This window comes from Myxine glutinosa, chromosome 5 (genome assembly GCF_964187855.1).
Source record: "Myxine glutinosa chromosome 5, kmMyxGlut1.1, whole genome shotgun sequence".
Taxonomy (NCBI): Eukaryota; Metazoa; Chordata; class Myxini; order Myxiniformes; family Myxinidae; genus Myxine; species Myxine glutinosa.
The window spans coordinates 165,935,526-165,961,089 of NC_136265.1; the positions used below are offsets into that span (position 1 = coordinate 165,935,526).

At 45.7% G+C, this 25,564-nt stretch overlaps 1 protein-coding gene across 3 annotated transcripts; it reads right to left on the reverse strand.

Annotated features, from left to right (window-relative positions):
- Positions 1–200: 200 nt before the first annotated feature.
- MBOAT7 (membrane bound acylglycerophosphatidylinositol O-acyltransferase MBOAT7) lies at positions 201–25,564 on the reverse strand. 3 transcript variants are annotated; one of them, XM_068115707.2, is made up of 7 exons: positions 25,397–25,564; positions 13,508–13,720; positions 11,048–11,174; positions 7,434–7,590; positions 6,871–7,222; positions 5,380–5,562; positions 201–2,713 (listed from the first exon to the last, which is right to left on the reverse strand). In XM_068115707.2, the coding sequence occupies exons 2-7, from the start codon at positions 13,714–13,716 to the stop codon at positions 2,371–2,373; spliced, it is 1,371 nt and encodes a 456-aa protein (XP_067971808.1). In that variant the 5' UTR covers positions 13,717–13,720; positions 25,397–25,564; the 3' UTR covers positions 201–2,370. The 3 variants fall into 3 exon arrangements, with proteins under 3 accessions (XP_067971808.1, XP_067971807.2, XP_067971809.1); XM_068115706.2 differs by having other exon boundaries at positions 201–2,663; positions 25,397–25,541; XM_068115708.2 differs by lacking the exon at positions 201–2,713 and having other exon boundaries at positions 5,376–5,562; positions 25,397–25,541.

Below are 25,564 nucleotides of genomic sequence, written 5' to 3' on the forward strand. Positions count from 1 at the left end.
TTTACCCAAAATCCCCAGGTCTCAATTCCCAACCTTTTATCCAAAATTTATTTCAGGTGTTAAAGCTAATGTCAAAGTAACAAAAAAAAACCACCAATCTTGAACATGAAAGTACCCATAAGCCCACTCGATCACCTGTAACCACTCGGATTTACAGAAACCCCCCAGGAATAGCAAGATGGAGTCTTACACAAATCAAAAACATTTTCTTTTTCAACATTTTTTATTTTTTGGGGGGGTAGTGGGGGAGCGACGACGACGACGACGACGACACAGAATTTTGACATCTTCATGCTTCGTTTTGGGTTCATGTTTTGACAGCTCATGGAAGACATCTTCATTCCCATTTACAAGCCTAATATATACAGTATACAGTGATTTGCTAACTTGCATCACAAAAAAAACTAACAACAGAGGAACAGGAAGGAGGAAGAAGCCAGTATCAAAGCAGGGTCAGAGGATCAGGTCAGGCAGTCATAGGATGAGCCGTCAGGGGACATCCGGGGTCCTGCCCCATTCCCCCTTCATACAACTACAGCCATTACTTCCTCATTCCACAATCCTGGATTCACCTTTTCAAAACTGCTTCCCTTCTTCCATAAAACGTTCATTGGATGGGAAAAAATAAAATAATTAAAGGTGTCACCAGAGCACCAAGGTCATGGAAACTTGTAAGGAAGGTTGTAGGACAAGCAGGACAGTCGTCGTTCAGGCATTTGAGGTGAGATAGTACACTTGCAGGCATTACAAATCAGGTTGTGGGAGTGGTGGGGGAAGGCATAAAGGTAGCCTGCTATTACCGTTGCGCTGCGGAAAAGTCAAACTGAAACGATTGTTTTTGTTTGTGCAATTGCATCATGCCTCAAGAGCCATCGCTCATATTCCTCAAGCAAGTCATGCCATTAAAGGTGCTTGCTATGAGAAGCATGCTAGGCCTCAATCTATCCAGAAACCTCATCCTTTTGTCTCTCGGCAAAATCCATTATGCAGACGTAAATATGATGGGTTCTTCCACAGGTGTTTGGCATAAGCTCGATAACAAAAGTTGGTTTGAAGGGAGGTTCAGAACCAGGAAGTGGTTGGCAATGTATGTTTTAACCATTTGGCCATGGTTCTGTTCACGACTTCCTCCTTGTATCAATTCGAGTACACTCATGAACTTGTGGCATGCCTTGGTAGTAGATAAACAAGGATGTCAAGGTCAAACGCTCAGCTCACCAGTGCTCATTAATAAGCACACATTTTCAAGCTTGCAAGGCATGCACTTGCTCAGGAAGCCTCAACAAATGTTCAACAACAACAAAAAATGTAAAGAAAAAAACTAAAAAAATAAAACTCATGAACAGTGATCAAGCAACTGGCACATGGCATTACAAAAGTACAAAATATCAAAGAAAGAAAAAAAGCTGAAGGTAGTTTCATCATCGATTTAAAAAAAACAAAAAAAACATCAATACTGCAAGTGAATAGAAGCTCAGGTAGCAGCCCCAACGCAAATTCACAATCTACCTTCAGCCCAAAATCCACAGGTTTCCAATTTAATAACTTGAAAAAGAAACAGCCATCCACAAATTTTTGGAATGTTTGTCAAAAGTCAAACTTCTTCTTCAATGCACAGACATGGATGCTAGCTGTTAAAAACTAGTTGTGTCAAACTATTCCAATCCACAAGAATCTTCTTTATACTTATTAGGTTGCATTCCCCGTTCCCCCTCATTCACCCCCAACCCCAGTTAACCCTGCCATTTATAATAAAAAAAAAAAAAAAAAAAAAAATCACCTTCATGGATCAAACAGACTCCATAATTAACATTTAACAAATGAGACTGTTTGCAATGACATGTCATGGCTGCTATGCCCTGGTGTTTTATATAAACTACGGCAATGCTACTTTACTCCCTTGACACAATGAAATAAAAGGAACAAAAGGAAACGGTATAAAACACTCATTACCAACTAGAAAACATTCATTTTAACACGTGGATACCTAAAGGTGGAAACCCGAGATCACAGCCCAGCTGTGTGCCACATGATGACAACACAGCAACACGTTGTTTTGATTTTTTTGAGAAAAAATAATAAAAATCAATTGGGCAAACATCATTTCAGGTCAGAAACTTGTGGCCCTTGGATTACAAGGATGCCGAGTGAAAGCAGAGCATGAGAGAGGGACAATTGGAGGGAAATGACCAAGGAGGAGAATTAACGTTCATCCGTCACAGAGGTTTCGGCCATAACCTTGTCAGCATGGAAAAAGTTTCATAAATTCTGAACCAACCACCTTTCCCACAAGAAAGCACGAGGCAGACAGAGATGAGACACCTTTTGCTACTCGCATGTAGAGGGGTTTGAAGGTAAAAAAAGAGTGCCTCAGGCCTTGCGCGATGATCCGCGCCAGGCAAGCAGCAGCCACGCGAAAACCGCACACGCCGAGGGCACGACATGCATGACGAAAGCGATGGAGTGCCAGTAGCGCAGCGTGTCTTGCAGAGACAGCAGCACAAAGCCCATGCACATGTAGTCGTAAGCACGCATCTTCAAGAACCAATGCACCCAGTCGAAGGCCGCGCGGCGGTGCGTGGGAAGCCGGTCCCGTACGGCCTTCTCCATGGCATTCTCGGCGGCGAGGCACAGCGGGATGGTGAGGAAGCTGAGGTAGTACCCTGGATGAATGCCATGCCAGAACGCGCTCACCAGCATGGTCCAAACACTCCTTGGCAGTGAAGTTAAAAAATGGGCAGATGTTATGGATTTACAGAACAAGCTCAAAGCAGGAGGTGTGGGGAGGGGGAGGGGGAGGGGAGTAGAGGAGGAGGGAAGAAAAGGGTGGGAAGGAATACCTACACTCGATCACATCCTCAAATCATTAGTAAGTGCTGATAAAAAAATACTTTTCCTAGATATTTTTTTTCCACAAATGTAAAAGTCGGCATGCATCACACAAGCACTGCTTGGAACACAGGGCGCCACTCAAAAAATACAATGTCATATAAAACTGTCACACAAGATGATATACTTCATCAAACACAATTATACATTCATCAGGAACAAAAAAAAACCAAAAGCAAACTAGAGCAATGCGACTGTCGCCAATATGCCTCCGCATAGTCCCACAACGGGTAGATGCCCTCGTTCACTGTCCTAAAAATAAACAAGTTTGATTTAAATCCCTTCAGCTGTTTTCAAGTATCACATTTTCACCAGCAATGACAGATTTCACATCGATCTGTGAAACGGTTTCAGAGAAGGGATTTCTTTTTTTTTTTAATATCGGCTTTCAAGCTAATATGGCTGCCATGCCACGTGACGTATGATCTATGACCTTAAAAAATGTACACTCTGCATGTGTATGGGGTAAGGGATCACGTTTGTGAAGTTTCCTGTTGATAGTACAAGGTTCGTTTTTCTATCCAACATGGCTGCCAAACCACGTTACCTACGACATCATCATTTTGAAACTAAATGCAACAATGGTCTTCGATATTTGTAAAATTTGACATCGATAGGGTAAGTGTTTTCAGGGATATAATTATGTAATATTTTCCTTCAATCCAATACGGCTGCCACACCTTGTGACTAATGATGTTTTTATGATCATCTTTTAATCACCATGCCACCATGGAATGTCCACCATTTGTTTCAGCTTCCTAACCAAAATCAAGCAGCGTGACAAAGTAACCGCGACGTCGAATGGCAGCTTCTACGCAGAATGAATCGGCCAGGACGGCCCTCGCCACTACATCCCGCCCATGACCAATCAAACTGGTTATGAAAACTGTCTGGTCCCAAATTGCCTCAACCACGTGGTGCAAACGAGCAACACCATCAATGTTGCTCGCATTGGATTTAGACAGGCAGTATTACTTGCAAACCTCTCATCCTGCATCCACTAAGGACAAAGATGGACAGCATCGCTTTCCTCAATGCGGGTGCATCTCACAGGGAACAGATTCCATAAATGTTACACTTGTTTTACCCCCGGATTGGAACAGCAGTGGGTGCTAATCAATAACTCGAACGCAAACTACACGTCGAGTTAAATAATGGCCAAAACAATCGATTTGTACCTTTTCTTTAAAAAAGTGATGCATATTTTGAAAATGAACAAGCATTGCCAGGTGATAAAATCACCTTTGGATGCAATGAGAAACTTTACACTGGAATGTCTTGTCAAGAGTCAGACAAATTCTGTCAAAATAAGTTTTGAAAATATCAATAAAACGATATTTTAAAAAAAATCTTAGCAACGTTTATGTCGAAGATGATATTCTTAGCGAGACAACACTAACGATTGTGAAAACTAAAGATTTTACTGCCAATATTAACTGAACGGTGACTCGCCATATCCAACGAAACATCCTAATTTTGAGCGTTTGCCATCAGCAATAATTTCGTTGAACGACAGATGGTTCCCGGGTTTAATAGTTACTGGATAAACGTTTTTGGTTTTTTTGCCTTTTTCTTTCCTCAGATACGGTAGCCTTGCGATTTGTGAACAAATGTGAAGATTACTCAATATTGCCACAACTCTAGTGCTACAACAAAACATACATACAGAAAGGGAGGCGACCCATCCAGCCAAGGTCATATCGGCAAACAAACCTATCTTCATTGCATTTTTTGCTTATTCAAACACAATTCATCAAATCCAGACAGGACTCAATGGCACGAGATCAAAGACATTCATGAGCCTTTTATACAGTGGTATAATGGATACAGCTCATGAAAATTGTCATTGATTGTCAAGATTGTCATCGATTGATTGATTGTCATTCATCAATCAGTGATTGATTGTCAAAATTGTCAAGATTGTCAAGATCGGCATGGGGACCGCAAGGCTCACCCCCGCTCTAGCAGGGAAAATGGCCTTAAAATGCGTTGTTGTTGTTGTTGTATAATGGATACAGCGTGCGCTCTGAGTTTGGGAGGTCGGAGGTTCGAACCCCGGCCGAATCGTATCAAATATTTGGTCCTTGTAAGGGAACTCATGATACATTCACAGGTGGAAAAGGGAGCGTGATTCAAAAACCCTAGTGTTTTGCAAACACCTATCCAAATTGTGAGGCATCTCTCATCTGAACTACCCATAAAAATGAAGGTTTCCCCCATTCCAAAGTTCAACTTCAGTGAGATTTCTACCCCACTCGTATCTATGCACACAAGAATAATTAATTCTAAAAGAAGGCAGGTTACACGACATACATAATCAACACAGAATTAATTAACAAGTCAATGATATCTGTTCCATAACAAAAATGCTCAAAATACCTTTGTGGGGTTTAAAAAGATGTAAATTTGGGGTTTTAGACTACAAGTAACAGGGCCAAGGGATGACAAAAAAGGTTCATTGAAAAGCATATAAACGATGGGAAATGTCACCTGAGGATGTATGGTCGAAAAGGGGCGGTCTTGTAGATGTACTGCGCTAACCACCACTGCACGCTCATGTTCCAGTAGCGCATACCATCCTTGACACGCACGCAGAAGTCGGCGCTGTAGCAGTCTATGTTCTTTATCGTGTCAAAGTCATACTCCACTGGGCCCTCTGCCTCAGAAGAAGTGCTGGAAGGCAAGGAGAAGCAACAAGTCCTTCAAAGTGCAATGTGCGGTCTTTATTCATCTTGTGCAATACACAATAGTTACAGTCGATATATTCTTTGTGAGGTTCTCTCATTTGAGCTACCATTTATGAGTAGCAAATTGGGCTTCAACATTGTGTTAAAGCTAATACAAACCGATTGAGAGAAACCTGGTTATGAGTGAAGTAGTAACACACTTTATACAAAGATATTTTATACACATAATGACAATGCTCAAGAGGCACATGACAATTCATCGAATATTATTTTGGATCATGGTTCATAACCCTGGCCCAAACACTTTTTGTTTTCATCCAAAGATTACAAATTGCATCCTATATTTCATGTCCTTGCACCTTCCAGCAGAGCCATCTATCTGTAGTACAATTATAAATGCATGAGAAAGTACAAATCTGTAGTACAATGGATTTAGAATTGCACTTTTCCACATATTTCCCAAAATTGCTTTAAACCTACGTTTCACACAAGAAAGATGCATTGAAGCACAATATATCATCAGGAAGCAGATATATCTTTGGTAAGAGTTTTGTTCACCTCTTATGTTCATTTTGCACATTAAACAGTAAAATATCAAAAAAATGTTCGGTGTACCTAAACTTTAGACTGGTAATGTGTGTAGGTTATGCTGAAATGACCATTTTTGGCATACATTATTTGTAGATAGCCCCCTTATGCTTTGTTTTATTTTATACTAACAGTGGCACCCGGAATTGCCCGGTGCTGTTCAAATGAATGATCGTTGTAAGGCCATTTTTCCCTGCTAGAGCAGGGGTTAGCCTTGCAGGCCCCATGACAATCATGGTTCCCTTTTTGAGGCAATGTTTTTATGGCCGGATGCCCTTCCTGACGCCTTTTTTCCTGACACATTGTTCAAATCCTGTTGGCATTTTGAAGAAATACCTGTCTTTATTTATTATAATTTTTTATGGGGGCCTAAAAAACTTCCCTACATCCACGAAGGAATGGGTTTGTGGATGATTTAAAATTACCTTTCACAGAGCTACAAAAGCTTAGGCACTATAGAGAAATGTAAAAATAAATAAAATCCAACTTTTTTTTTCTAATATATATTTTTTGGCCTAAAACGCTACACAGCACGCACTGATTAACCTCAGTTTGATGAATATCTGTTCGGCCACCTTTGTGAAAAATGGAGCAAACACGCACACACACACCTATTGTACCAGAATCACATCAATCACCGACACATTGTGCCAAACCAAGCACACGTCACAAATAAACTTTCACACCTACACATTGCTATTCTCACCTCTCAAGTTCCATAATCGGACCAGCTCCAGGTTTTGCCCGAGCTCGTTTCGGATAAGCCCCTAATGCTGCAGCAATGCAGCCAGCCTCAGCCAGCAACCAACATACGTAAAAACGCATGCGAAACGCAAAGAAAACAGGAACCATGTAGAAGAGGCGGAAAGCGAAACCCGATTCGTAAAATTCATCAGACAGCGCGGCATTTGCAGGGAAAAACCGCGCGGAAATCAGGAAAAGCACACCAAAAACAGGTGCATATCGGACACGTTGGAGCAAAGGTCGCCAGGTTGGGATTGAGACAGAATGTGGTTGGTTCACCCAGTCATCAAATGTGCGGAATCGATAAAATGGCCCTGCATACCATTCATGAGAAGGGGAGGTCCAACGATAACAATGGTGAGAAGAGGGTAGATGAAAACAGAAAGCAAATCCAGGGTCAACTTAAAATTACTGGAGGATACAAATAAAAGTACATATAAATGTATTAAAGCAATATAAAAGTACGACAAAACTAAAAATTTACATTTCACACAATATACATTCATGCTGTCAAAGCCGCATTACCGGTCAGTAAGCCGACATAACAGTAACAGTAGCACCACATCTCCCATATGGTAGGCATCCGGCGGAGAGCGAGTACTGTAGAAGGCCGACCAACAGCTTTGTCCTCAACCTTCTGGAGCAGCGAAAGATCGCGGACCTCATTTGCCAGGCTCACCAACTGTTGACGTGCAAAGATTCTATTGATATCCAATAGGAGTACATCACTGTCACTGTAGAAGCATTCATCCAAGAAAATAATAGTAATAAAATAAAAACAAGACTGAGCATTTAATAATGCAGAGTCTATGAGGGGAGGAGGTGAGAGGTGTATAAATTAAAGTATATTTGAGAGAATTATCTATATTAAAGTAGATCTGCCAATTAGAAGAGCCTTTCACCATCCCTTCGGAAATGGGCGAGCTGAAAATATACATAGCGTAAAACCCTGACATTGTGGGAGATATGCTCGTGAAAACTGCCGCGAATCACGAATGTCAGGGCATTGTTTCAATGGGAAAAAGATGGTTAGGTTCTATACTCAGAGGCAAAAGTTATTGTGACATGGAATTTTTTCATTGGTAATCTTGTGAATGAATTTTTGGATTTGAACCAGAGAAAGACTTTGTTAAAATGGCCGAAGAAACGCAACCAAGCAATTGTTGTTCGAATTGCACGAAATTTGCAAGAAGCATGACATATTCGAGAAAAATGGCCAGCAATGTTCACTTCAAAAGGCCAGACAACCAGACGCTTATCATTTCCACTCAATGCAGTCTTAAGAAGTGCAGAAGTCAGAAAAACACCTCTATTCATCATTCTGGAACAAGTTCGACATGCCACGCCTCGGGGAAAATGACTGATGGAGAGCTATAGGTATGCTTCAGTCTGGTACCTCGCAGCGTGACGTTGCTCGTCGATTCAACGTCCATAGAAACACCATTTGGCACTTATGGCGACGTTTTCAGCAAAACAATCAAGTTATAGACCGTCCCCGTAGTGGCCGCGCACCAGTAACGACCCCATGTCAAGACCGATGCATTCGAACCACGCACCTCCGACACAGGTTCCAGCCAGCAACCCTTACAGCCCGTACCATACCTGGCAACAGAGGTGTATCTGCGAGAACAGTCCGACGACGTCCACGCGTCTACGGCATCCGTGCAAGACGCCCAGCCCGACCGCCAATTCTAACGCCAGAACATCGACGTCGACGTCTCCAGTGGAGCAGACCACACGTTGCTCGAGTTGTACAGCTGTATCTTAATCAGAACAATGTTAATGTGTTACCCTGGCCCGGAAGATCCCCTGATTTGTCACCCATTGAACATGTCTGGTATGAAATGGAGCGACGTTTACGACGTCATCCGAATCCTCCAACAACGCTGCAGGAACTCCGCCAAATCCTTCCTCGGATATGGAATGATCTTCCCCAGGACTTTCATCGACGTTTAGTGGCCTCAATGAGGCGAAGGTGCCAGGCCTTCATCAATGCACAAGGTGGACACACTCGCTACTGACCGTGTGAACTTGCTTGTGAACCCCCTCTTGTGTTGTGGCTCATTTGCATATGCCAGGTGCACTGTTCTTATGGACTGTTGATCGTTACCATACCTTGAAACATTTGTCTTTCCATGTAATAACATTTCATTCACGGCAGTAAAAGTTTAACACTGATTCTGTTTGTTGTTTGTGTGTCACAATAACGTTTGCCTTTGAGTATATTTATAAAATGAAAATACTGTAAACATTTCCAAAAGGTTAGCAAACTCTTTTGCCACGAGTATCATATTATTTTAAAGAAACGAACTGTTTGTTTTGCTTAGATCATGTGTGATCCCCAAAGCGCATCTTGATCCCGTTAAATAGCTGCTATTTTAACTGCTCGGGGTTTAAACTTGAAAGACACTTTATTCTGTATTATTTTACGTTAAATTACATAATATTAAACATCCTGGCATCATAGTCCTTGTGTTAGAATTTAATTTAATTTTAGATCCAAAATAAAAGTTCATTTTTACTCCCTGTACCATGAACCAGCCTCGCTGATCGGCGCAAGATTTACACCATATATTATATGTTAATCGTGTGCAGACTAAAGGAATCATGAGACTTAAAACCAAATAACAGATATATAATTAAACACTTGCGGTACCCGATCAAAAATATATGATAAAATAATTATGCAATAAACCAAGGAACCCACTCCGTACATCATAACCCATCTTATAATCTCATCTCCTTCCCGGCCCCCTCCTGCCCACCTATCGGTGGAGAGTTTGCGATCATCTCTGTGAGCAAAGCTTTTTCCTTAAACAAAAAATACCAACAATGTTGGGGGTCCGTGGGTGGGTGGTGATGGTTCATGTCCAAAAAAAAAAACCATGAATATGCAAAGCACAGGGCTGCAAATGTGGGAGCAGTATACTGTGTGTATACTGAAATACCCACGAATAACTGCGTTTCACGGATGGCGATTTCACAAAAATGTCAATGGTAAATTTGCTCATGTATTTCGCAAAGATTTTCACCTTCGAACTGTTACCCTCATTCTAATTTCACCAATTTGCGAGGCCGCAGACTTATTGATCACACATCACAATGGTTCAATTACCAAATGTCAAATGGCCTACAAATGCAACAACATTGTGCAATCTAAAAACGCATCGTGATTAAAATTGGGCAAGAAGCCAAAAGGCTGGAGACTCCACTCCCTGCGAGATGCTTCACCACACGTGCATTGGGAAACTGACACTTCCTGCTGGCACAAGTACTTAATAGGATGACCGCACACTTCCCGATGCCAATGGTGACATTGAGAGGAAATGTGTTATACAAGTTTTTAAAGTCACAAATATTGCAATCATCTCATTCTCACATGATCCCCAATGATGAAGCAGACATAGATGCACTCGCCCCTATTGGAGACAGATACTTAGTTAATGGGAGGTTTGTGGGCCTGAGGTGGAAGGAGTTAACCTGACTTCAGATATACTGTATATCTTAACTGTAGTGTGGAACAACATCCATATCATGCATGCAAAATTAGTGGAATTTCAACCTCATTTAACCAGACTCGGTGGCATAATGTTAAGAGCGTCGCAGTCTGTTAGGTCGGTGGTTCAATTATGACCCTGACGGATTCATGCCAATGACGTTTAAAATGGCATTTGCCACTTGCCAGCACTTATAGGATAGAGTATGGACAAACCTCATAGGTTGGCATTCATGAGGAGGAGGACATTTATCCTCAATTGCCCCTCTGAGTGCAGAAAGAAAGAGATCGCGGTCATAAAGGTGGGGACGCAGGCACCCAGAGTTCCCCCGGAAGTTGAGTCACTTACCCCAAGCTGAGTGGCTCTGCTTATCTGAAGTAAAGTCTGCTGTTGTCTCATGCGTATGTGTGTGATTTGTGATGCAGCTAAATAACAAAAAGAAAAACCTTCCCATTATGCCTCTCCAGGTTGTGGGAGGCTCCATGACTTTAGAAGTACAAAGTGGGAAAAATATGCACAAACTACTCAGAGTTTGATTCTAATAAGAGCTTGAAAATACTGAATCAAACAGAGTAGCAGATCCTACATGGAGAGAATGAAAACAATCTTTGTTTTTCAACATTGTTCCCCACTTATAATCACCTTGAGTGTCAAAATTAGTTGCATAGCATTGGCATAAGCAGGTGGAGATGGGAGACCAAGCAGGTGGCAGGTGCGGAAGAATGCAAGATAGGAAAAAGTCCACAAGAGAGTCAGCATATGGCAATGCCTGCAAACAGATAAACAAAGGGAAGAAAGGAGTAAGAGATTAAATTTTATGTTCAAGTTTCAGTTTGATATTTAATACGTTCTTTGTCTGAAAACAATTTATAAATACATTGGGTGATCCTAAACAGGTAGCTTTTCATTAACCTTTCATAGCACCGCAGCATCTGACAAGCAACGGATTGTCCATTAACAAAGTGTGAAGTGAATATCTTTTCGGTTCATGACTGATGGTCTTAAAATGTCTCATGTATTTGTCTGTGGGTTTTCAAATGTATCAAGGCTTCCGGGCTTCCAGGCTCCACCCCCCCCCCCCCCTCACCTTCCATTTTTTTTATTTTTATATGGGCATTCTGTCTGACTGTCACACTATCTCCTCCTAAACGACTGGGAATAAATTCACCAAACTTGGTCATTATGATCAACACATGGCATGAAGGTGCAGGAGCAGCATCATTTTGGGCCCATCCCCTGAGACAGGGTCAAGGGTCAAATACCAAAAAATGCAATTACTTACACATTTTAAAACACTAGCAGGAGTACCTGGCATTGCCCGGTGATGTTCTAATCCTGTTGGCATTTGGAAGAAATCTATATTCTTTTTCATATTTTTTCTAAGCCTGGTGTTGGCTTAGCGGTTAGGGTGCTGGCTTGGGATCCTAGGATCCTGGGTTCGAATCCCGGTCGATCGCTGAATTAATGCCAGGGGGGTTGACTCAGCCTGTCATCCTTCCGAGGTGGGCAAATCGAGTACCAGCTTGCTGGGATGAATGATCACGGTGTGTACCCCGATTTAGAATAGGTACACCGTATCCCTGAGCATCGTAAGAGCGTGACCAAGGGTTGGCGTCAGGAAGGGCATTCGGCCATAAAAACATCGCCTCAAACAGGGAACCATGATTGTCATGGGGCCCGCAAGGCCTGAGGAAGGGGGAAAATGGGGGAAAATGGCCTGAAAACGATCATTCATTCATATTTTTGGTGGGGGGCTAAAAACACTTCCCCCTACACCCATGAAGGAAAATTTATATTTTATATTACAAGAATACCCGTTTCCTACGGGAGCTGGCAGGTAGGGTCAATTCTTCTCTGGGGTATATAGATTACAGTAGATCTAGGGTTGGGCCTCAAGAATATTGGGGAGTGTTTTCATTTACCAAGTTTCTTGTAGAGCTCGCCAAGTGGTTTAAGCATTTGAGCAAGCACTCCATTCAAAACTGTTAATAAGGAACGGCTGGCTTGGCAAGCGCTAGCTAGCTGCTTAGTAAATGAACACTCCCCGGGTTTCCTTCCTTTCATTTTCGTGTTAAACAGCAGGTGCGACTGTTTCAAAAGGTAATCAACCGTGTTTGTGGTTTATAATATGTTTTACTTCTGGTAGGGGCGCTCCCACAAAAACGGTACAATAAGATGTTTATACACGTTAACACTGTTTGTTCAAGGAGGAAAAACCCCTTGGGGAGACAGGATATTATTAGTATTAATATTGTTTTGTATTAACATTAATATTATGCTATTATATATGGTGTTGTTACTTTTGTTAATAGAAGTGGCTTTGGAAAAACGCCATGACAAAGCCATTTTAACATGGATATACACCTCAACACGCACCCTCTTGGTGGGGAAAACCTCCTTGGGGTGGGGTGTAAGTTAAATCGCTACAACTTCCATTGTATGACCCTTAGTCTCACTGTCAAGTTTGGTTGTGATTGGATAAGTAGCAACTGAATGGATCACGGTCAAAAATCGACAGACAGACACCACATTGTGTTTTTCAGTACCATTTTTTTAGTGAAACGTTGTATGTGCAATCAACATTGGGGGATGCATTAATATGCAACAATTTTTTGGATTCGACCCCTGGGTCATGCCCCAGGAAGTGGGTGTGACTGAGGGTCACAGAGGTCAAAAAATGGGAGGGGGGCAAAAAAACCCACAAAATTTGATATTGGGTCATTGCTGGTGGAACTTTTTGCAATCTTTCAACTTTGCTTTAGGAGGAGAATGTGGGGATTTGAGATGGCGCATCATCACCTTCACTTTATTTATTTTCATAAAGCATCCATACTTGGTAGAAGATCTCATTTGGTAACACACTTGATCAAATCACATACTGTGGATTCAGAGCCCACCCAAAAATGTCATTCTTGTGACATTGCAACTGTGCGATTGATAAGGCACAGTCAGGATGGGCAAAATATCCTTTTACCGATACTATTATTATGTTGAATTTCGGTGTCAAAATTCCTTCATATCTGTCTATCTACAAGTACAGTACTCCAAACCCCGTTCAGCTTCCTACTGTTCTTGTCATTACTACTTAACATGTATGCTCACCTGTGTGTGGCATGCACTATGAGGCAGGTTCCTGCTGTTACGACCACCGAATGCAGGGAATTGACTCCACAAAGCAACAGGGCAAGCCCAGCTCCCAACAGGGCTGGCACAGCACAACGCAGAGACTGTCCTTCTAAGGTTTTGATGAAAAATCCACCAGGAAGCGAAGCAAGCAACACCAAAAGGTAACCCCACTCCTCTGGAGACATTGTGCTTGAAGGGTCATGTCAGGTAAAGAAAGCACAGAGCATGTTGTGTCAATTCTCCAAAAGACCGAAGGCCACTGATAGAGGTACCAAACATGCATAGGGTGCCTTCATACATAGTGTGTATATATTGTTACGTGGAAGGAAAATGGAGGGGGTCGGGGATGGAATAGGGTTCCATAGATGCATCATATAAAGACTTTAACATGGACCGTGATCGCATAGAATAGATTCCCTCGGTGATGAGATGTTTATCAGAAGTAAGTAGTTTTGTATACTCCATGCACTTTTTTGTATACTCCATAGCGGCTAGGGTGCCGGCTTAGGATCCTAGGATCCTGGGTTCAAATCCAGGTCAATCGCTGAATTAACACCAGGGGGGTTGACTCAGCCTGTCATCCTTCCGAGGTCGGCTAATTGAGTACCAGTTCACTGGTAATTCCCTGTTTGTCGTTAAAGGCGGCAAAAAGGGTTGGCGTCAGGAAGGGCATCCGGCCGTAAAACATTGCTTCAAAAAGGGGACCGAAAAACAACAACAACCACGGTTCCCGAAAAAGGCCAACCCCCGCTTTGCGGGGAAAAAATGGCCTCTAAAGGTGGTTATATGCACTGAGAAGACGGTGAGCAAATATTATAGGGCAGTAGAGAGTAAGAATGTATGGTGTAAAATCTCTTGTTTTCAGGCGAGGTCGTGTGGAGGACTTGTGAGCACAACCCTCATAGGCACCAAAGAACAATACAGACTATTTGGTCAGCAAACAGCAAGCCATGGTGGTGAAGTCAGCAGCAGATCCCTGGAGAGTGATGGATGATTTTTTTATTGGGGGAATCCTGCGGGATGGCCCGGAAGATGTCACCTCCGACAAGTAGCAGGCAACCAATCACGGGACCATCTGCCGGTGAAGGCAGTCCCAGAGTTTTATGAGGGCTGTGGCCACGCTGTGCGCTGCAGATGAACTTTGGGCACTTGGGGCGGCAGTTGAATTAGGTTATATTTATTGTACATTACATTGCATATGCCTTCATCCCGACTTGTGTCTGTTGACCGGCAGATCTGTACCATTTATTGAGGAACTCGTCTACCCTTCTCCCCAAATATTTTGTAAATAACCCCCCTTTTAATTACAATAAGAATTTTCCCGTTTTCTTGCCTTCCCACATGAACATCAAATTTGGCTACATTTGGATGCACCTTGGGGGGATCATAGTCTTAACTGAACGCAGTACTACCTAGACAATCAGTCAAACAGAGCAGGTAGGTTCTCACAGGTAGCCTAAACAACTTTTTAGAGAATATACTCAAATTTTTGTTTTGTATGTCGCAGATGTCACCAGCATTTTATTTTCTGTGCCACCCCGACATGGAGAGTACCAGCGTACTCTCTGATAAGCTGGGTGGTGAGAACAAGGAAGCAAACGTGTATGACAATAATTATCTCCACAATAAAAGTCCGTGCCCAAGAACTACGACAGCTTACACGATACCTTAATCAGTCACACCACAAAGAGTCACACAGGGATAGGTCACAAGACAGAAGAATCCAGTCCCCACGCCACAATGTTTGCGTTGGCTGAGGCGAGAGAGATATGTGTCTTGCGGCACCACGTCTAGGCTCCATAGCTTTGGGCATATGCACGTTTGGCGCCATTGGTTGTCCCTTGGTGTCTGCAATGACCAACTCGCCACACTGGTCACGCTGTCCTCACCTCTGATCTCTATACAAACTGGAATGGAGGCTCAACTGTAGTGTATGTATATATTAATTATATATATTATATATATATATATATATGTGTATATATATATATATATATATGTATATATATATATATATATATATATATATATATATATATATATATATATATATATATATATATATTGTTGCGGATATGGGATTTGGCCTCCATATCCGCTTGTAAATATTCCCCTATTTCCCCAATACTCCCCAACTATCCCCAATCCCCCATTCCCTAGTCCCATTGTCTGTAAACAACACTCTGTAGAACCGACCTTCCCCTTCTTCCCCCATTAAATGTCGTGCCCAGGTCCACCGCATCTCACGTAGACAACTTTCGGACATCTTGCTAGTTATTCTTAGTCTATGTCAGTTAAGGACTCGTTTCCATTAATTCTGACTCTTCGTTGCACCAGAATGTGATTGTATGGCACCAGTAGTGAGTTTAGGACCTCCCCATACCTCCTCCCATCTTCCCCAACAACAACAACAACAACTACAACAACAGAGGGGGGCGGCGCGGCGCGGGGAGTGTGCGTCCTCACTCCGGCTTGGTTAGCCGCCATTGCCCATGCGCTCCACGGGGTTACCACGAAGGGGCTGGCTGTCAGCTCCTCGTCAGGGGCGGAGCCCGGTAACCCCCCGCAGCCAGTGAGAAGCGGCGGGCCGATTCCATCTGGGGCGGAGCTAACGAGCCGAGGGCGTGTCACTCCCCGCCGGATATACGCAGCCACTTACCGGACGTGACGTCAGATGCGCCCCCAGCTTGGAAAGACAAGTCGCGACCTCCGAGCGCTGAGCGACCTCCCTGCATCTTTGGACCGGACCGGGTCGATTTTGCCCCTGAGCCAAGGTGCACCTTGAGCCATCAAAGACCTGCCCCTCCTTGCCATCAATCCCCGTGTGAGTCAGTTTTGTCCCGTTTATCTGTGGTCTGTCGGGAATTAAGATAAGTGTGTCTAAGTGCCTATCTTTCTATGCTGTCTCTCTCATCCCTGTAATCTAAACGTTCCGAACTAATATAACCTCCTCCGGAGGTCTTGAGAACCGTACCCCTGGTGTCGTGTCATTTTAATCCAGCCGTTGTGTCCTTTCCTTCATTGATTTAGCATAGCGCGACTTAGTCAACGTTCGAGTGTAATCGGGTAACTTGTGCGAACACGGCGGCCATTCCGCTCGGCCCAGCATAACATCAAAGTCGTGTCCGTAACAATTGGTGTCAGGAGTGTCGGATTCGGACCTGGGACTAAATTCATTTAGCCCAAATTTTGGAACACCAATTGTACCATTAGGGTAACAATTGGTGTCGAGGAGTGAGATTCGATCCGGAGCGCGTTTTACGTGCTCGAAATTATAACGGCGAAATTTGATTGTGTTTTACAAAATATAAAAACCCGAATTTTGAAAGTCGCGCTATGGCAGACCAAGTCGGCTGGGGTCCGGTAGAGGAGAGTGAGGCAGGGTCGATCCAGGACCAAAATGAGGGACAAGAGGAGAGCGAAGCAGTGAGGGTAGCAGACGCACAAAATAGCGTCGTTGCGCCCGACGTTGCGGGCGCGCGAAATGGCGCCTCGCACATAGCTACGGCGGCCGCACCCGCTGCACAAGTGGGAGGGATGGCCCAAATGCAGGCCCTCATGGAGCAATTTATGGCGCAAATGCAGGCGTCCCTCAACCTGCAGAAGGACGATATGAGGGCTAATAGTGAGCAAATGAGGGCTGATAGTGAGCGATTGGGTGAGCGATTGGAGGGCCAAATGGGGTCCAATAGCGAGAAATTGAGGGAGGACATGGGGGCGCAGATCGGAGGGTTAGGGAGTAGAATAGAGGGATTAGACAATAGATTAGGGGAAATACAGGAGGGGTTAATGGGGGTGGAAAACAGAATGGCCGCTCAAGAGAATCAAATGGAAGGGATGCAAAAGGGGTTAGAGGGGTTAGAAAATAGTATGGAAGGCAAATTGAGGGACATGAGGGACCAAGCGGAAAGGGAAGTTAAACAAATGGGGCAGCAGATAGAGGGGGTCAGAATGGGGGTAGAAACCAAACTGGATGCTCACAGGGAGGAAATGGAGCAGATGAGGGTGGCATCTGGGCAGGAGATGCAAGTGATGGGAGAGGAGATCAGAAGAGGTGTGAGTGAGGAGGTCGGAGGAGTGCGCGAGGAGGTGAGGCACTGTAAGGAGCACATGGAGAAGGAGGTGAGAAAGGGGACTGTAAAGTTACAAGGGGACATAGAGGACCTGACGCAGGAGGTGGAGCAGCTGACGGTGGGACAGACGGAGTTAGTGGAGCAGGTTCAAAGGAACACTGCGGTATTAGGAGGTTTAAAAGCGACACAGAAAGAACTAAAAGATGACTTGGTAGCGACGAAGAGGGAATGTCAGATGGTACGTGAGGGACTGACAACGAGGCTGGACGAGGTGATAGAGGTAATGGAGACGAAGGACCGGCAGGTGAGGACGCACATGGAAACGGTCAAGGTAGCCTTGGAGGACGAGCTTGAGGAGACGTACCGGGGAATAAAAGAGGTGAAGCAGAAATTAGAAGAAGTGGAAGAAGGGGTGAGCGAAATTAAGAAGCGACGGAGAGAGGATAAGAAAGAGATAAAAGAGGAGATAAAAGAATTGGTCCAAAGTCTGTGTCTGGATCGTGATGATGTGCTCATTAACCGGATGAGGGATTCGCAGGTGATGGAGGAGAAGCGAAGAGGAAGAGGACCCGGTGTAAGTGGTGACCAATATGGTCGGGCGTATGATGCGCCAGGGGATTTAAGAAGCTTGGGGGTCGAGATGGACCCGGGTGTTCGTGAGAGGCCGTTGGTGAAGTGTGCGACAGGTCTGGTGTGCGAAAAAGGAGGTGTGCGAGAAAGTCCGACTCTGGGGTGTGTGAGGAAAAAGTGCGTGCCAAGGAGTGAGGGTGCTGGCGAGAGTGAGTCGGTCGTAGCGCGTGTGCGAGGGAGCACATGGAAGCGCGGTGTGGTGAGTGTTACAGAGGGTGTGACGGGAGAGTGTGCGCAAGAGTGTGCGCGAGAAAGGTGTGTGACGGACGGGTACATGGGGAAAGAGTGCGCAGTCAAAGGCAAGGAAGAATGCACACCTGTGGTGAGTGTTACAGAGGGTGTAACGGGAGAGTGTGCGCGAGAAAGGTGTGTGACGGACAGGTGCATGAGGAAAGAGTGCGCTGTCAAGAGTAAGGGTGAGTGCGCTGTCAAGAATGGAGGTGAGAGTAGTGAGAGTGACAAGGAGAGTGAGTTGGTTGTGACAGGTGAGCGAGGATGTACACCTGGGATGGAAGGATGCACACCTGGAATGGTAGAGCGTGAGTGGGAATGCACGCTGGAGTTGGTGGTGAGGCACGTGGTTGGGTGTGCGAATGAGAGCACACCTGTGATTGTCACAGAGGAGGTGACAGAGGAGGGGGTGCGAAGAGGTGTGTTGGTGAGGTGTGCGACCAACGAATGTGTGCCAAAGTGTTCGGTGGTCAGGTGTGTGACCAAGGCTGTGAGTGGAATGGGTGTACCTGGGTGTGTAAGGAAAGGTACGAGGAGCATGGAAACGGCTGGATGTGTGAGCAAGGAACGGGCTGCGGGGTGTAAGCATGCAGGTGAGGCATCGAAGGTAACCGGGTTAGAGGTTAGGTCGACTTTTAGCCGAATCGGGCCCTCGGTGCGTGCCGGGCCTCGCTTGGAACGGCCGCGTCCGTGCTCCACTAGGCGGAGCGGGCGGCTGGATAGGAAGGGTCGTCATGGCGACCACTTTTTGTTGAGGCATTCCGGCAGGCCGAGATCGAGCCATGGGATGGCTCCGTGCCGAGATGGTGCGTGGGATCTCGGCCCGGGTAAACCTCCTTCCCTGCACCGAATGCGGGATGTATCCAGCCGCTGGCACAGAACAACCCGCATTCATGGCTTGGCTTTACGAAGCCGGGCTTTGGACAGGCATTGGCGCACCGAGAGGCATTAGTGAGTAGACTGTGTGATGAGGTTAGTGTTTTGGACCCAAAATTAGAGAAAAACAAAATTTGATGATTGGCAAGGGATTGGCAGTAGTGATTGGCAGATGATGGGCAGTGATTGGCAAATTTTTGATTAGTTGAAATTTGATGTGCAAAATTGGTAGTGAGCGATGGGCCCGGTGGGTAAGGTTGGCATCCCTGCCACCCTTCCCATGGTGGGGCAAATGCGCAATAGCTTATGGGGTGTATGGCAGTGAAAACTAGCCCGGGTGGGTTAGGATATTGATAGGGATCTAGCGAAGATGACATTAGGTGACGTTAAGTTTAGTTAGTGACTGATACCTGTAGTGGGGACGCAGGTAGATTAGTATGGATGATAATGACGAGGGAGCGCAATAGTTAAAAGGGACGACTGGGAAGCGCAAGTTTTAGAAGGGAGTAGTTAGCTGAGATGATGCCGTGTGTGTGAGAATTGAACAGGGGTGATTGCACAGGTGTGCAACTGGACAGGTGTGTGGAGCAGTGTATGAGTAGTGAGTGTGTGGATCAGCGCGAATGCGCTTGGGGAGAGAAGGGTGCAGGTGGCACCAGGTGTAAGAGCACAGGTGTGTGGAATATATGAAGCAGAGAATGAGTGGTGTGGAGAGAGTTGGAGTAAGTGGTACGGAGTGGTGTGCATGGTGCGAAGGTGTGGATGGGGGAAGAGTGGACCCCTTTCACGAGTACCCGGGGCGGGTAGTGTAAGTGTTAGGTAGAGGGTATAGGTAAATTGTGGTTGGATATTGGCATTTGTGGTGCGATTGCAGAATGGTATCGTGGATGGGTGCATTAGTGTTGTGGAAATGGCTGGGCGTGTAGCCTGTTAGTGTGTGTAGTTGGTTGGGCACTCCACCACTGTGAGGATGTCGGCCAGGTGAGGCCGCAGGTGGGCTCTGGGAGCCGGTAGTTGTGAGTGGGTGCCTGAGGATCCCGGGTGTGGATCGGGCAGCCCAGTGCCAGAGAGGGCACCGAGTGGGGAGAGCGCCAGAGGGCCTTCCCCAGGTAGTTAGGTTAGGGTGAGGAGCAGGTAAGCTCGGAGGCAACTGCAGTGGTGGAGGTGTGCAGGTGGGTAGACCCGCTGGGAGAGGTACACGCCACAGCCCAGAAATTGTGCGAGGGCACCGGGAGATGAATCGGGGGAGTGAGACCCCAAATTGAAAAGCACCACAGTTTGGTCAATGGGCATTGGTTTTTAGAACCCATAGTGTAAGAGGGCCAATGGTTTGGCAGGAGAAAGACCCCGGGTAAGGTAAAGTTGTTAAAGTCATTTAGGAAATAGTTAGGATTGATGAACCTGTCGCACCATACGCAGCCACTTACCTGTGGTGATGATGATGACTCCACACCTGTGTTTTCTTTGTTTTGTGTGCAGGAAATGAGAATTGCTGTGAGGATTTGTGAGACGCATCACGACGTGGATGAGACATTGGGGTGATTCCATCTCTCCCTCCTTAGGAGGGACTGATGATGAATTGGTGATGACAAATTATGATGTTGAGTTGGAGATGGCAAATTTTGATGAAAGTTGAAAATGGCAAATTTGATTGGTTAGGAGGGAGAGAAGACGAATTTGGTTTATGGGAGGAACGGGGAAGACAGTAGGGACGTTTGTTGATTTGTAAAATAGATGTTTATGGGTAGTGTTGTGTTTTGTGGAAACAGTAAGGGGTAAGGGAGGGGCAATGTAGGTTACCTGGTGGGGGGGGGGGGGGCGTACGGTAGGAACGTACCTGTCTCACCTGGTTCCCATGTGCCCCCAGTGTGCATCATCTTGTATTGCGTGCACTTTTGCGCCCTTACCACCTTACTCACTTGTCTTCTTCTTTTGTCTCCCACCTCCGAGGATCTGGCTTTGGGGCAGAGAGAGAGGAGAGAGAGGTGCTGGCTCCGCAGTTGTGGGCCTGCACTTTCGCTGCTTGCTGCCTGGATCGATACACCATATGGACCGCAATTTTGGTGGCCACCCACAATGGACCGCAGTTCTTTTGCGGCCAAGCACCACCCATTGATGGACCTCTGGGTCAACGTGGCACCTATGCCAAACAGGTGAACCACTAATAGTTGGCCCCCTTGACGGCCACAATAAAGAAATGGACGCGGTTGGCGCCTTTCTTTAGTTCTAGGGAAGCAAGAAGGCCAAGTGCACCACACGAAGAGCAAGAGACACCTGCAGGGTTAGGGGTTGTTGTTTTTATTTTAATGAACAATGGTGACTGCACCGATTGGTGCTTGGGGTGGTGCTTTTGGTGCTTGGAAGGGGTGCTCTGCACATTATTAAAGGCCGTAAGGCCACAGAGCACTCGTGGGTTGGTGTATCGATGCTGGCATGCGTGCTCTCTCTATGCATAACATCTGCATGTGTTCCTCCAAAAACAGGTCCTGGATCGTAGTGTAAATATCAGCGTAGTCTTGTAAATAATGCTCCCTACCGGCTGTATGTTTAGTTTGAGAATTCTTTCCGCGATTCGGTTATCCTGTGGGTGTGTTTCTGTGAGGAGAAGGGTGCAACGTCGCAGGGGGACATATTTACTCATTTGTGAATATCTGTAAAACTGTCGCACTCAGGGTAGAGTTAATAGTAGAGGGAACTACATCTGAGTGCCACACTAAAATAGGTAAAAATTTATCGGGTCGGGACGCCCCGAGGGTAGAGAAGGGTGCAATGTTGCGGATATGGGATTTGGCCTCCATATCCGCTTGTAAATATTCCCCTATTTCCCCAATACTCCCCAACTATCCCCAATCCCCCATTCCCTAGTCCCATTGTCTGTAAACAACACTCTGTAGAACCGACCTTCCCCTTCTTCCCCCATTAAATGTCGTGCCCAGGTCCACCGCATCTCACGTAGACAACTTTCGGACATCTTGCTAGTTATTCTTAGTCTATGTCAGTTAAGGACTCGTTTCCATTAATTCTGACTCTTCGTTGCACCAGAATGTGATTGTATGGCACCAGTAGTGAGTTTAGGACCTCCCCATACCTCCTCCCATCTTCCCCAACAACAACAACAACAACTACAACAACAACTACAACAACAGAGGGGGGCGGCGCGGCGCGGGGAGTGTGCGTCCTCACTCCGGCTTGGTTAGCCGCCATTGCCCATGCGCTCCACGGGGTTACCACGAAGGGGCTGGCTGTCAGCTCCTCGTCAGGGGCGGAGCCCGGTAACCCCCCGCAGCCAGTGAGAAGCGGCGGGCCGATTCCATCTGGGGCGGAGCTAACGAGCCGAGGGCGTGTCACTCCCCGCCGGATATACGCAGCCACTTACCGGACGTGACGTCAGATGCGCCCCCAGCTTGGAAAGACAAGTCGCGACCTCCGAGCGCTGAGCGACCTCCCCGCATCTTTGGACCGGACCGGGTCGATTTTGCCCCTGAGCCAAGGTGCACCTTGAGCCATCGAAGACCTGCCCCTCCTTGCCATCAATCCCCGTGTGAGTCAGTTTTGTCCCGTTTATCTGTGGTCTGTCGGGAATAAGATAAGTGTGTCTAAGTGCCTATCTTTCTATGCTGTCTCTCTCATCCCTGTAATCTAAACGTTCCGAACTAATATAACCTCCTCCGGAGGTCTTGAGAACCGTACCCCTGGTGTCGTGTCATTTTAATCCAGCCGTTGTGTCCTTTCCTTCATTGATTTAGCATAGCGCGACTTAGTCAACGTTCGAGTGTAATCGGGTAACTTGTGCGAACACGGCGGCCATTCCGCTCGGCCCAGCATAACATCAAAGTCGTGTCCGTAACAATATATATACATAAATATATATACATAAATATATATGCATAAATATATATATACATAAATACATATTGTTGCGGATTTGAGAATCCTGTGTTGTAAATATCACCCTCTGTAAATAATAGTAACTAGCCGAAACCCGTGGAACATCCACGGAAGGGAGGATGTGGTGTATGGATAGAGTGTACCATTATGGATGGCATAGGGGATTTGCTTGTCTGAGTAAGAGTTAGGAAGAAAGATGAGAATGAAGAGTGCGTATATGAACAACGATCGCCGACACCGGCACAAATGCATGCTCTGGATTGTCCAATCAGCGGATGGCTTGCTTTCGCCTTCGCCCAGCAGACGCCAATACGATGGCGTCGTAAGATGGCGTCGTATCGGCAGTTAATCGGATGCTTTTGAGCCCCAACGTCGGCTAATTCAGATTTTTCGAGTATGGCTGTACGTGATAAACAAAGAGGGCGGTTCGTATATCGTAAATCCATTCGTGCCGTGGGCATCGGTTCACTGGGTGCGGCGTAAAAGGGATAACAAAGTCGAGTCCTTACGCTATTATTATATAGATTCTTTGTAAATACCTCCATCAATTTGTGTAAAGATCAAAGGTCGTCCTTTTAGTTAGTCCATCACACACACGTAGAGAACCATAGAACCGCTCAATAGTTATTTCTTTATTCTATGTGAGTTTAAGGCTCTGTTTCCCATTAATTGACTCTGCATTGCACCAAATGAAACAAGATAGGTCCCCTTCAAGGATTGCATTTCCCAACCAAACTCTCCCTCTCTGTGCAAAACCGCTTGATAAGCGTGGGGTGCGCGCCCTCTCAACTGGCCCTGGTTTGGAAGCGGCGTTCGCCGCCATACTGAATATGTGCTCTGTTTGGACAAGAAGGGTGGGGTCGCCGAGAAGAGACAAGCCCATGGCTCGCCACGGGGGGCGGGGCTGTTCAGCTCCATACCCAAGTAAGGCTACAAGCCCGTGGCATTGCCATATAAGGCCACAAAACAGAGCATGGGGCGGGACCCAAATGGCCGAGGGCGTGTCACGCCCCGCTTAAAATAGGCGTGCGACAATCGCGCAAGGAGGGTACATGCTACTGGGCTGGTACGAGAAGCCGATACCTGCTGCTGAACTGGTACGAGAGCGGGGTGCGTGCTGCTGAGCTGGGTTCGAGGTACTGGAGAGGAGAATCCCAGTGTTACCGACAGAGAGAGAGAGTCGTGGGTCGGAACGGAACCTCGCCAGATGAACGAACCTCCTGCCATTCCTGTCATCATCCCCGTGTAAGTCTGACTGTCGTCTGTCTGTCTGTGTTGTCTGGGGTATAAGTTAAGCCTGTATAGATGAGCTAGAAATTGCTCTGTGTCCTTCTGCTCCTTCCATTTTCTGTATATTACTTTGATTGCTTTTCTTCCTTTAGTCTTGTGTAAATAATAATAAATCCTGTTATTTCCTACCTTCGTCTTCTTCTTCATGCTCGTCCGATCGTCTTTGTGATTTCCCCATTGAATAGCTGTGGCACGATTTGGCCGACGCATATGAACCGGGTTTAGTATTTGTTAATGGCTCGAACGTCGTGTTGCTAAGACCGCTCGGCAACGAGAACATCCAAAAACCGGGGTTCGAGCAGTACTTGTCTCCCTGTTCTGCGGAGGGACGGATAAAGGTATTCGGGATAAACCCTGGACCCATAACCCTGATCCATTCCATCCCGCCGGAGAGCGTTACAAGTACCAGGAGCGGAGACGGTCAGCTTAACAAGACAAGGGGCTAACCACCTCTTGCTAAGGGGAGAGCCGTACTCCGTTTCCGCAACAATATACATAAATATATAATTATATACATAAATATATATACATAAATATATATACATAAATATATATACATAAATATATATACATATATATAATATATATATATATAAATAAATAAAATAAATAGAAAGAGGATCACCAACTTTACGGGTCTGACAAGTAACAAACTACATACAGTATTTATAAATTATCACTTTTAGTGTTTCCATGACAACAATCTTCTTCAACCCCCCCGTAACCTGTTGTTTCTTTCTCGTGGAAATTAGCGATCGTTTCATGAGGAAAACGCCATGCTGAATCATTCATTATGCGGTTTCACCACTCCCCTGATCCACCAGTGCAGCCAATGAGGTGTTAACGAGGAGCCACACCTGATGTTACCGTAACTCACCGGGTCGTGGGTCAAGGAAGGGTTCACCGAAAAAGCCTTGATAGTCCCTGGCCCTCCACGTCGTGAGACTGGACCCCGTTACAGTGCAGGAAACCACGACGGGTCCAAATAAGCCCACACCTCATCACACACAGCGACCTCTACCGCCACGCAGCAATTCTTCACCAT

Excerpts from the sequence above, each read along its gene's own strand:
- MBOAT7 (XM_068115706.2), bottom strand. The coding sequence starts at position 13,716 with ATGTCTCCAGAGGAGTGGGGTTACCTTTTGGTGTTGCTTGCTTCGCTT. Across the intron at positions 11,175-13,507 it reads ATAGTGCATGCCACACACAG|GCATTGCCATATGCTGACTC; the intron begins GTGAGCATACAT and ends ATCTGTTTGCAG. Across the intron at positions 5,563-6,870 it reads CCGATTATGGAACTTGAGAG|CACTTCTTCTGAGGCAGAGG; the intron begins GTGAGAATAGCA and ends CTTGCCTTCCAG.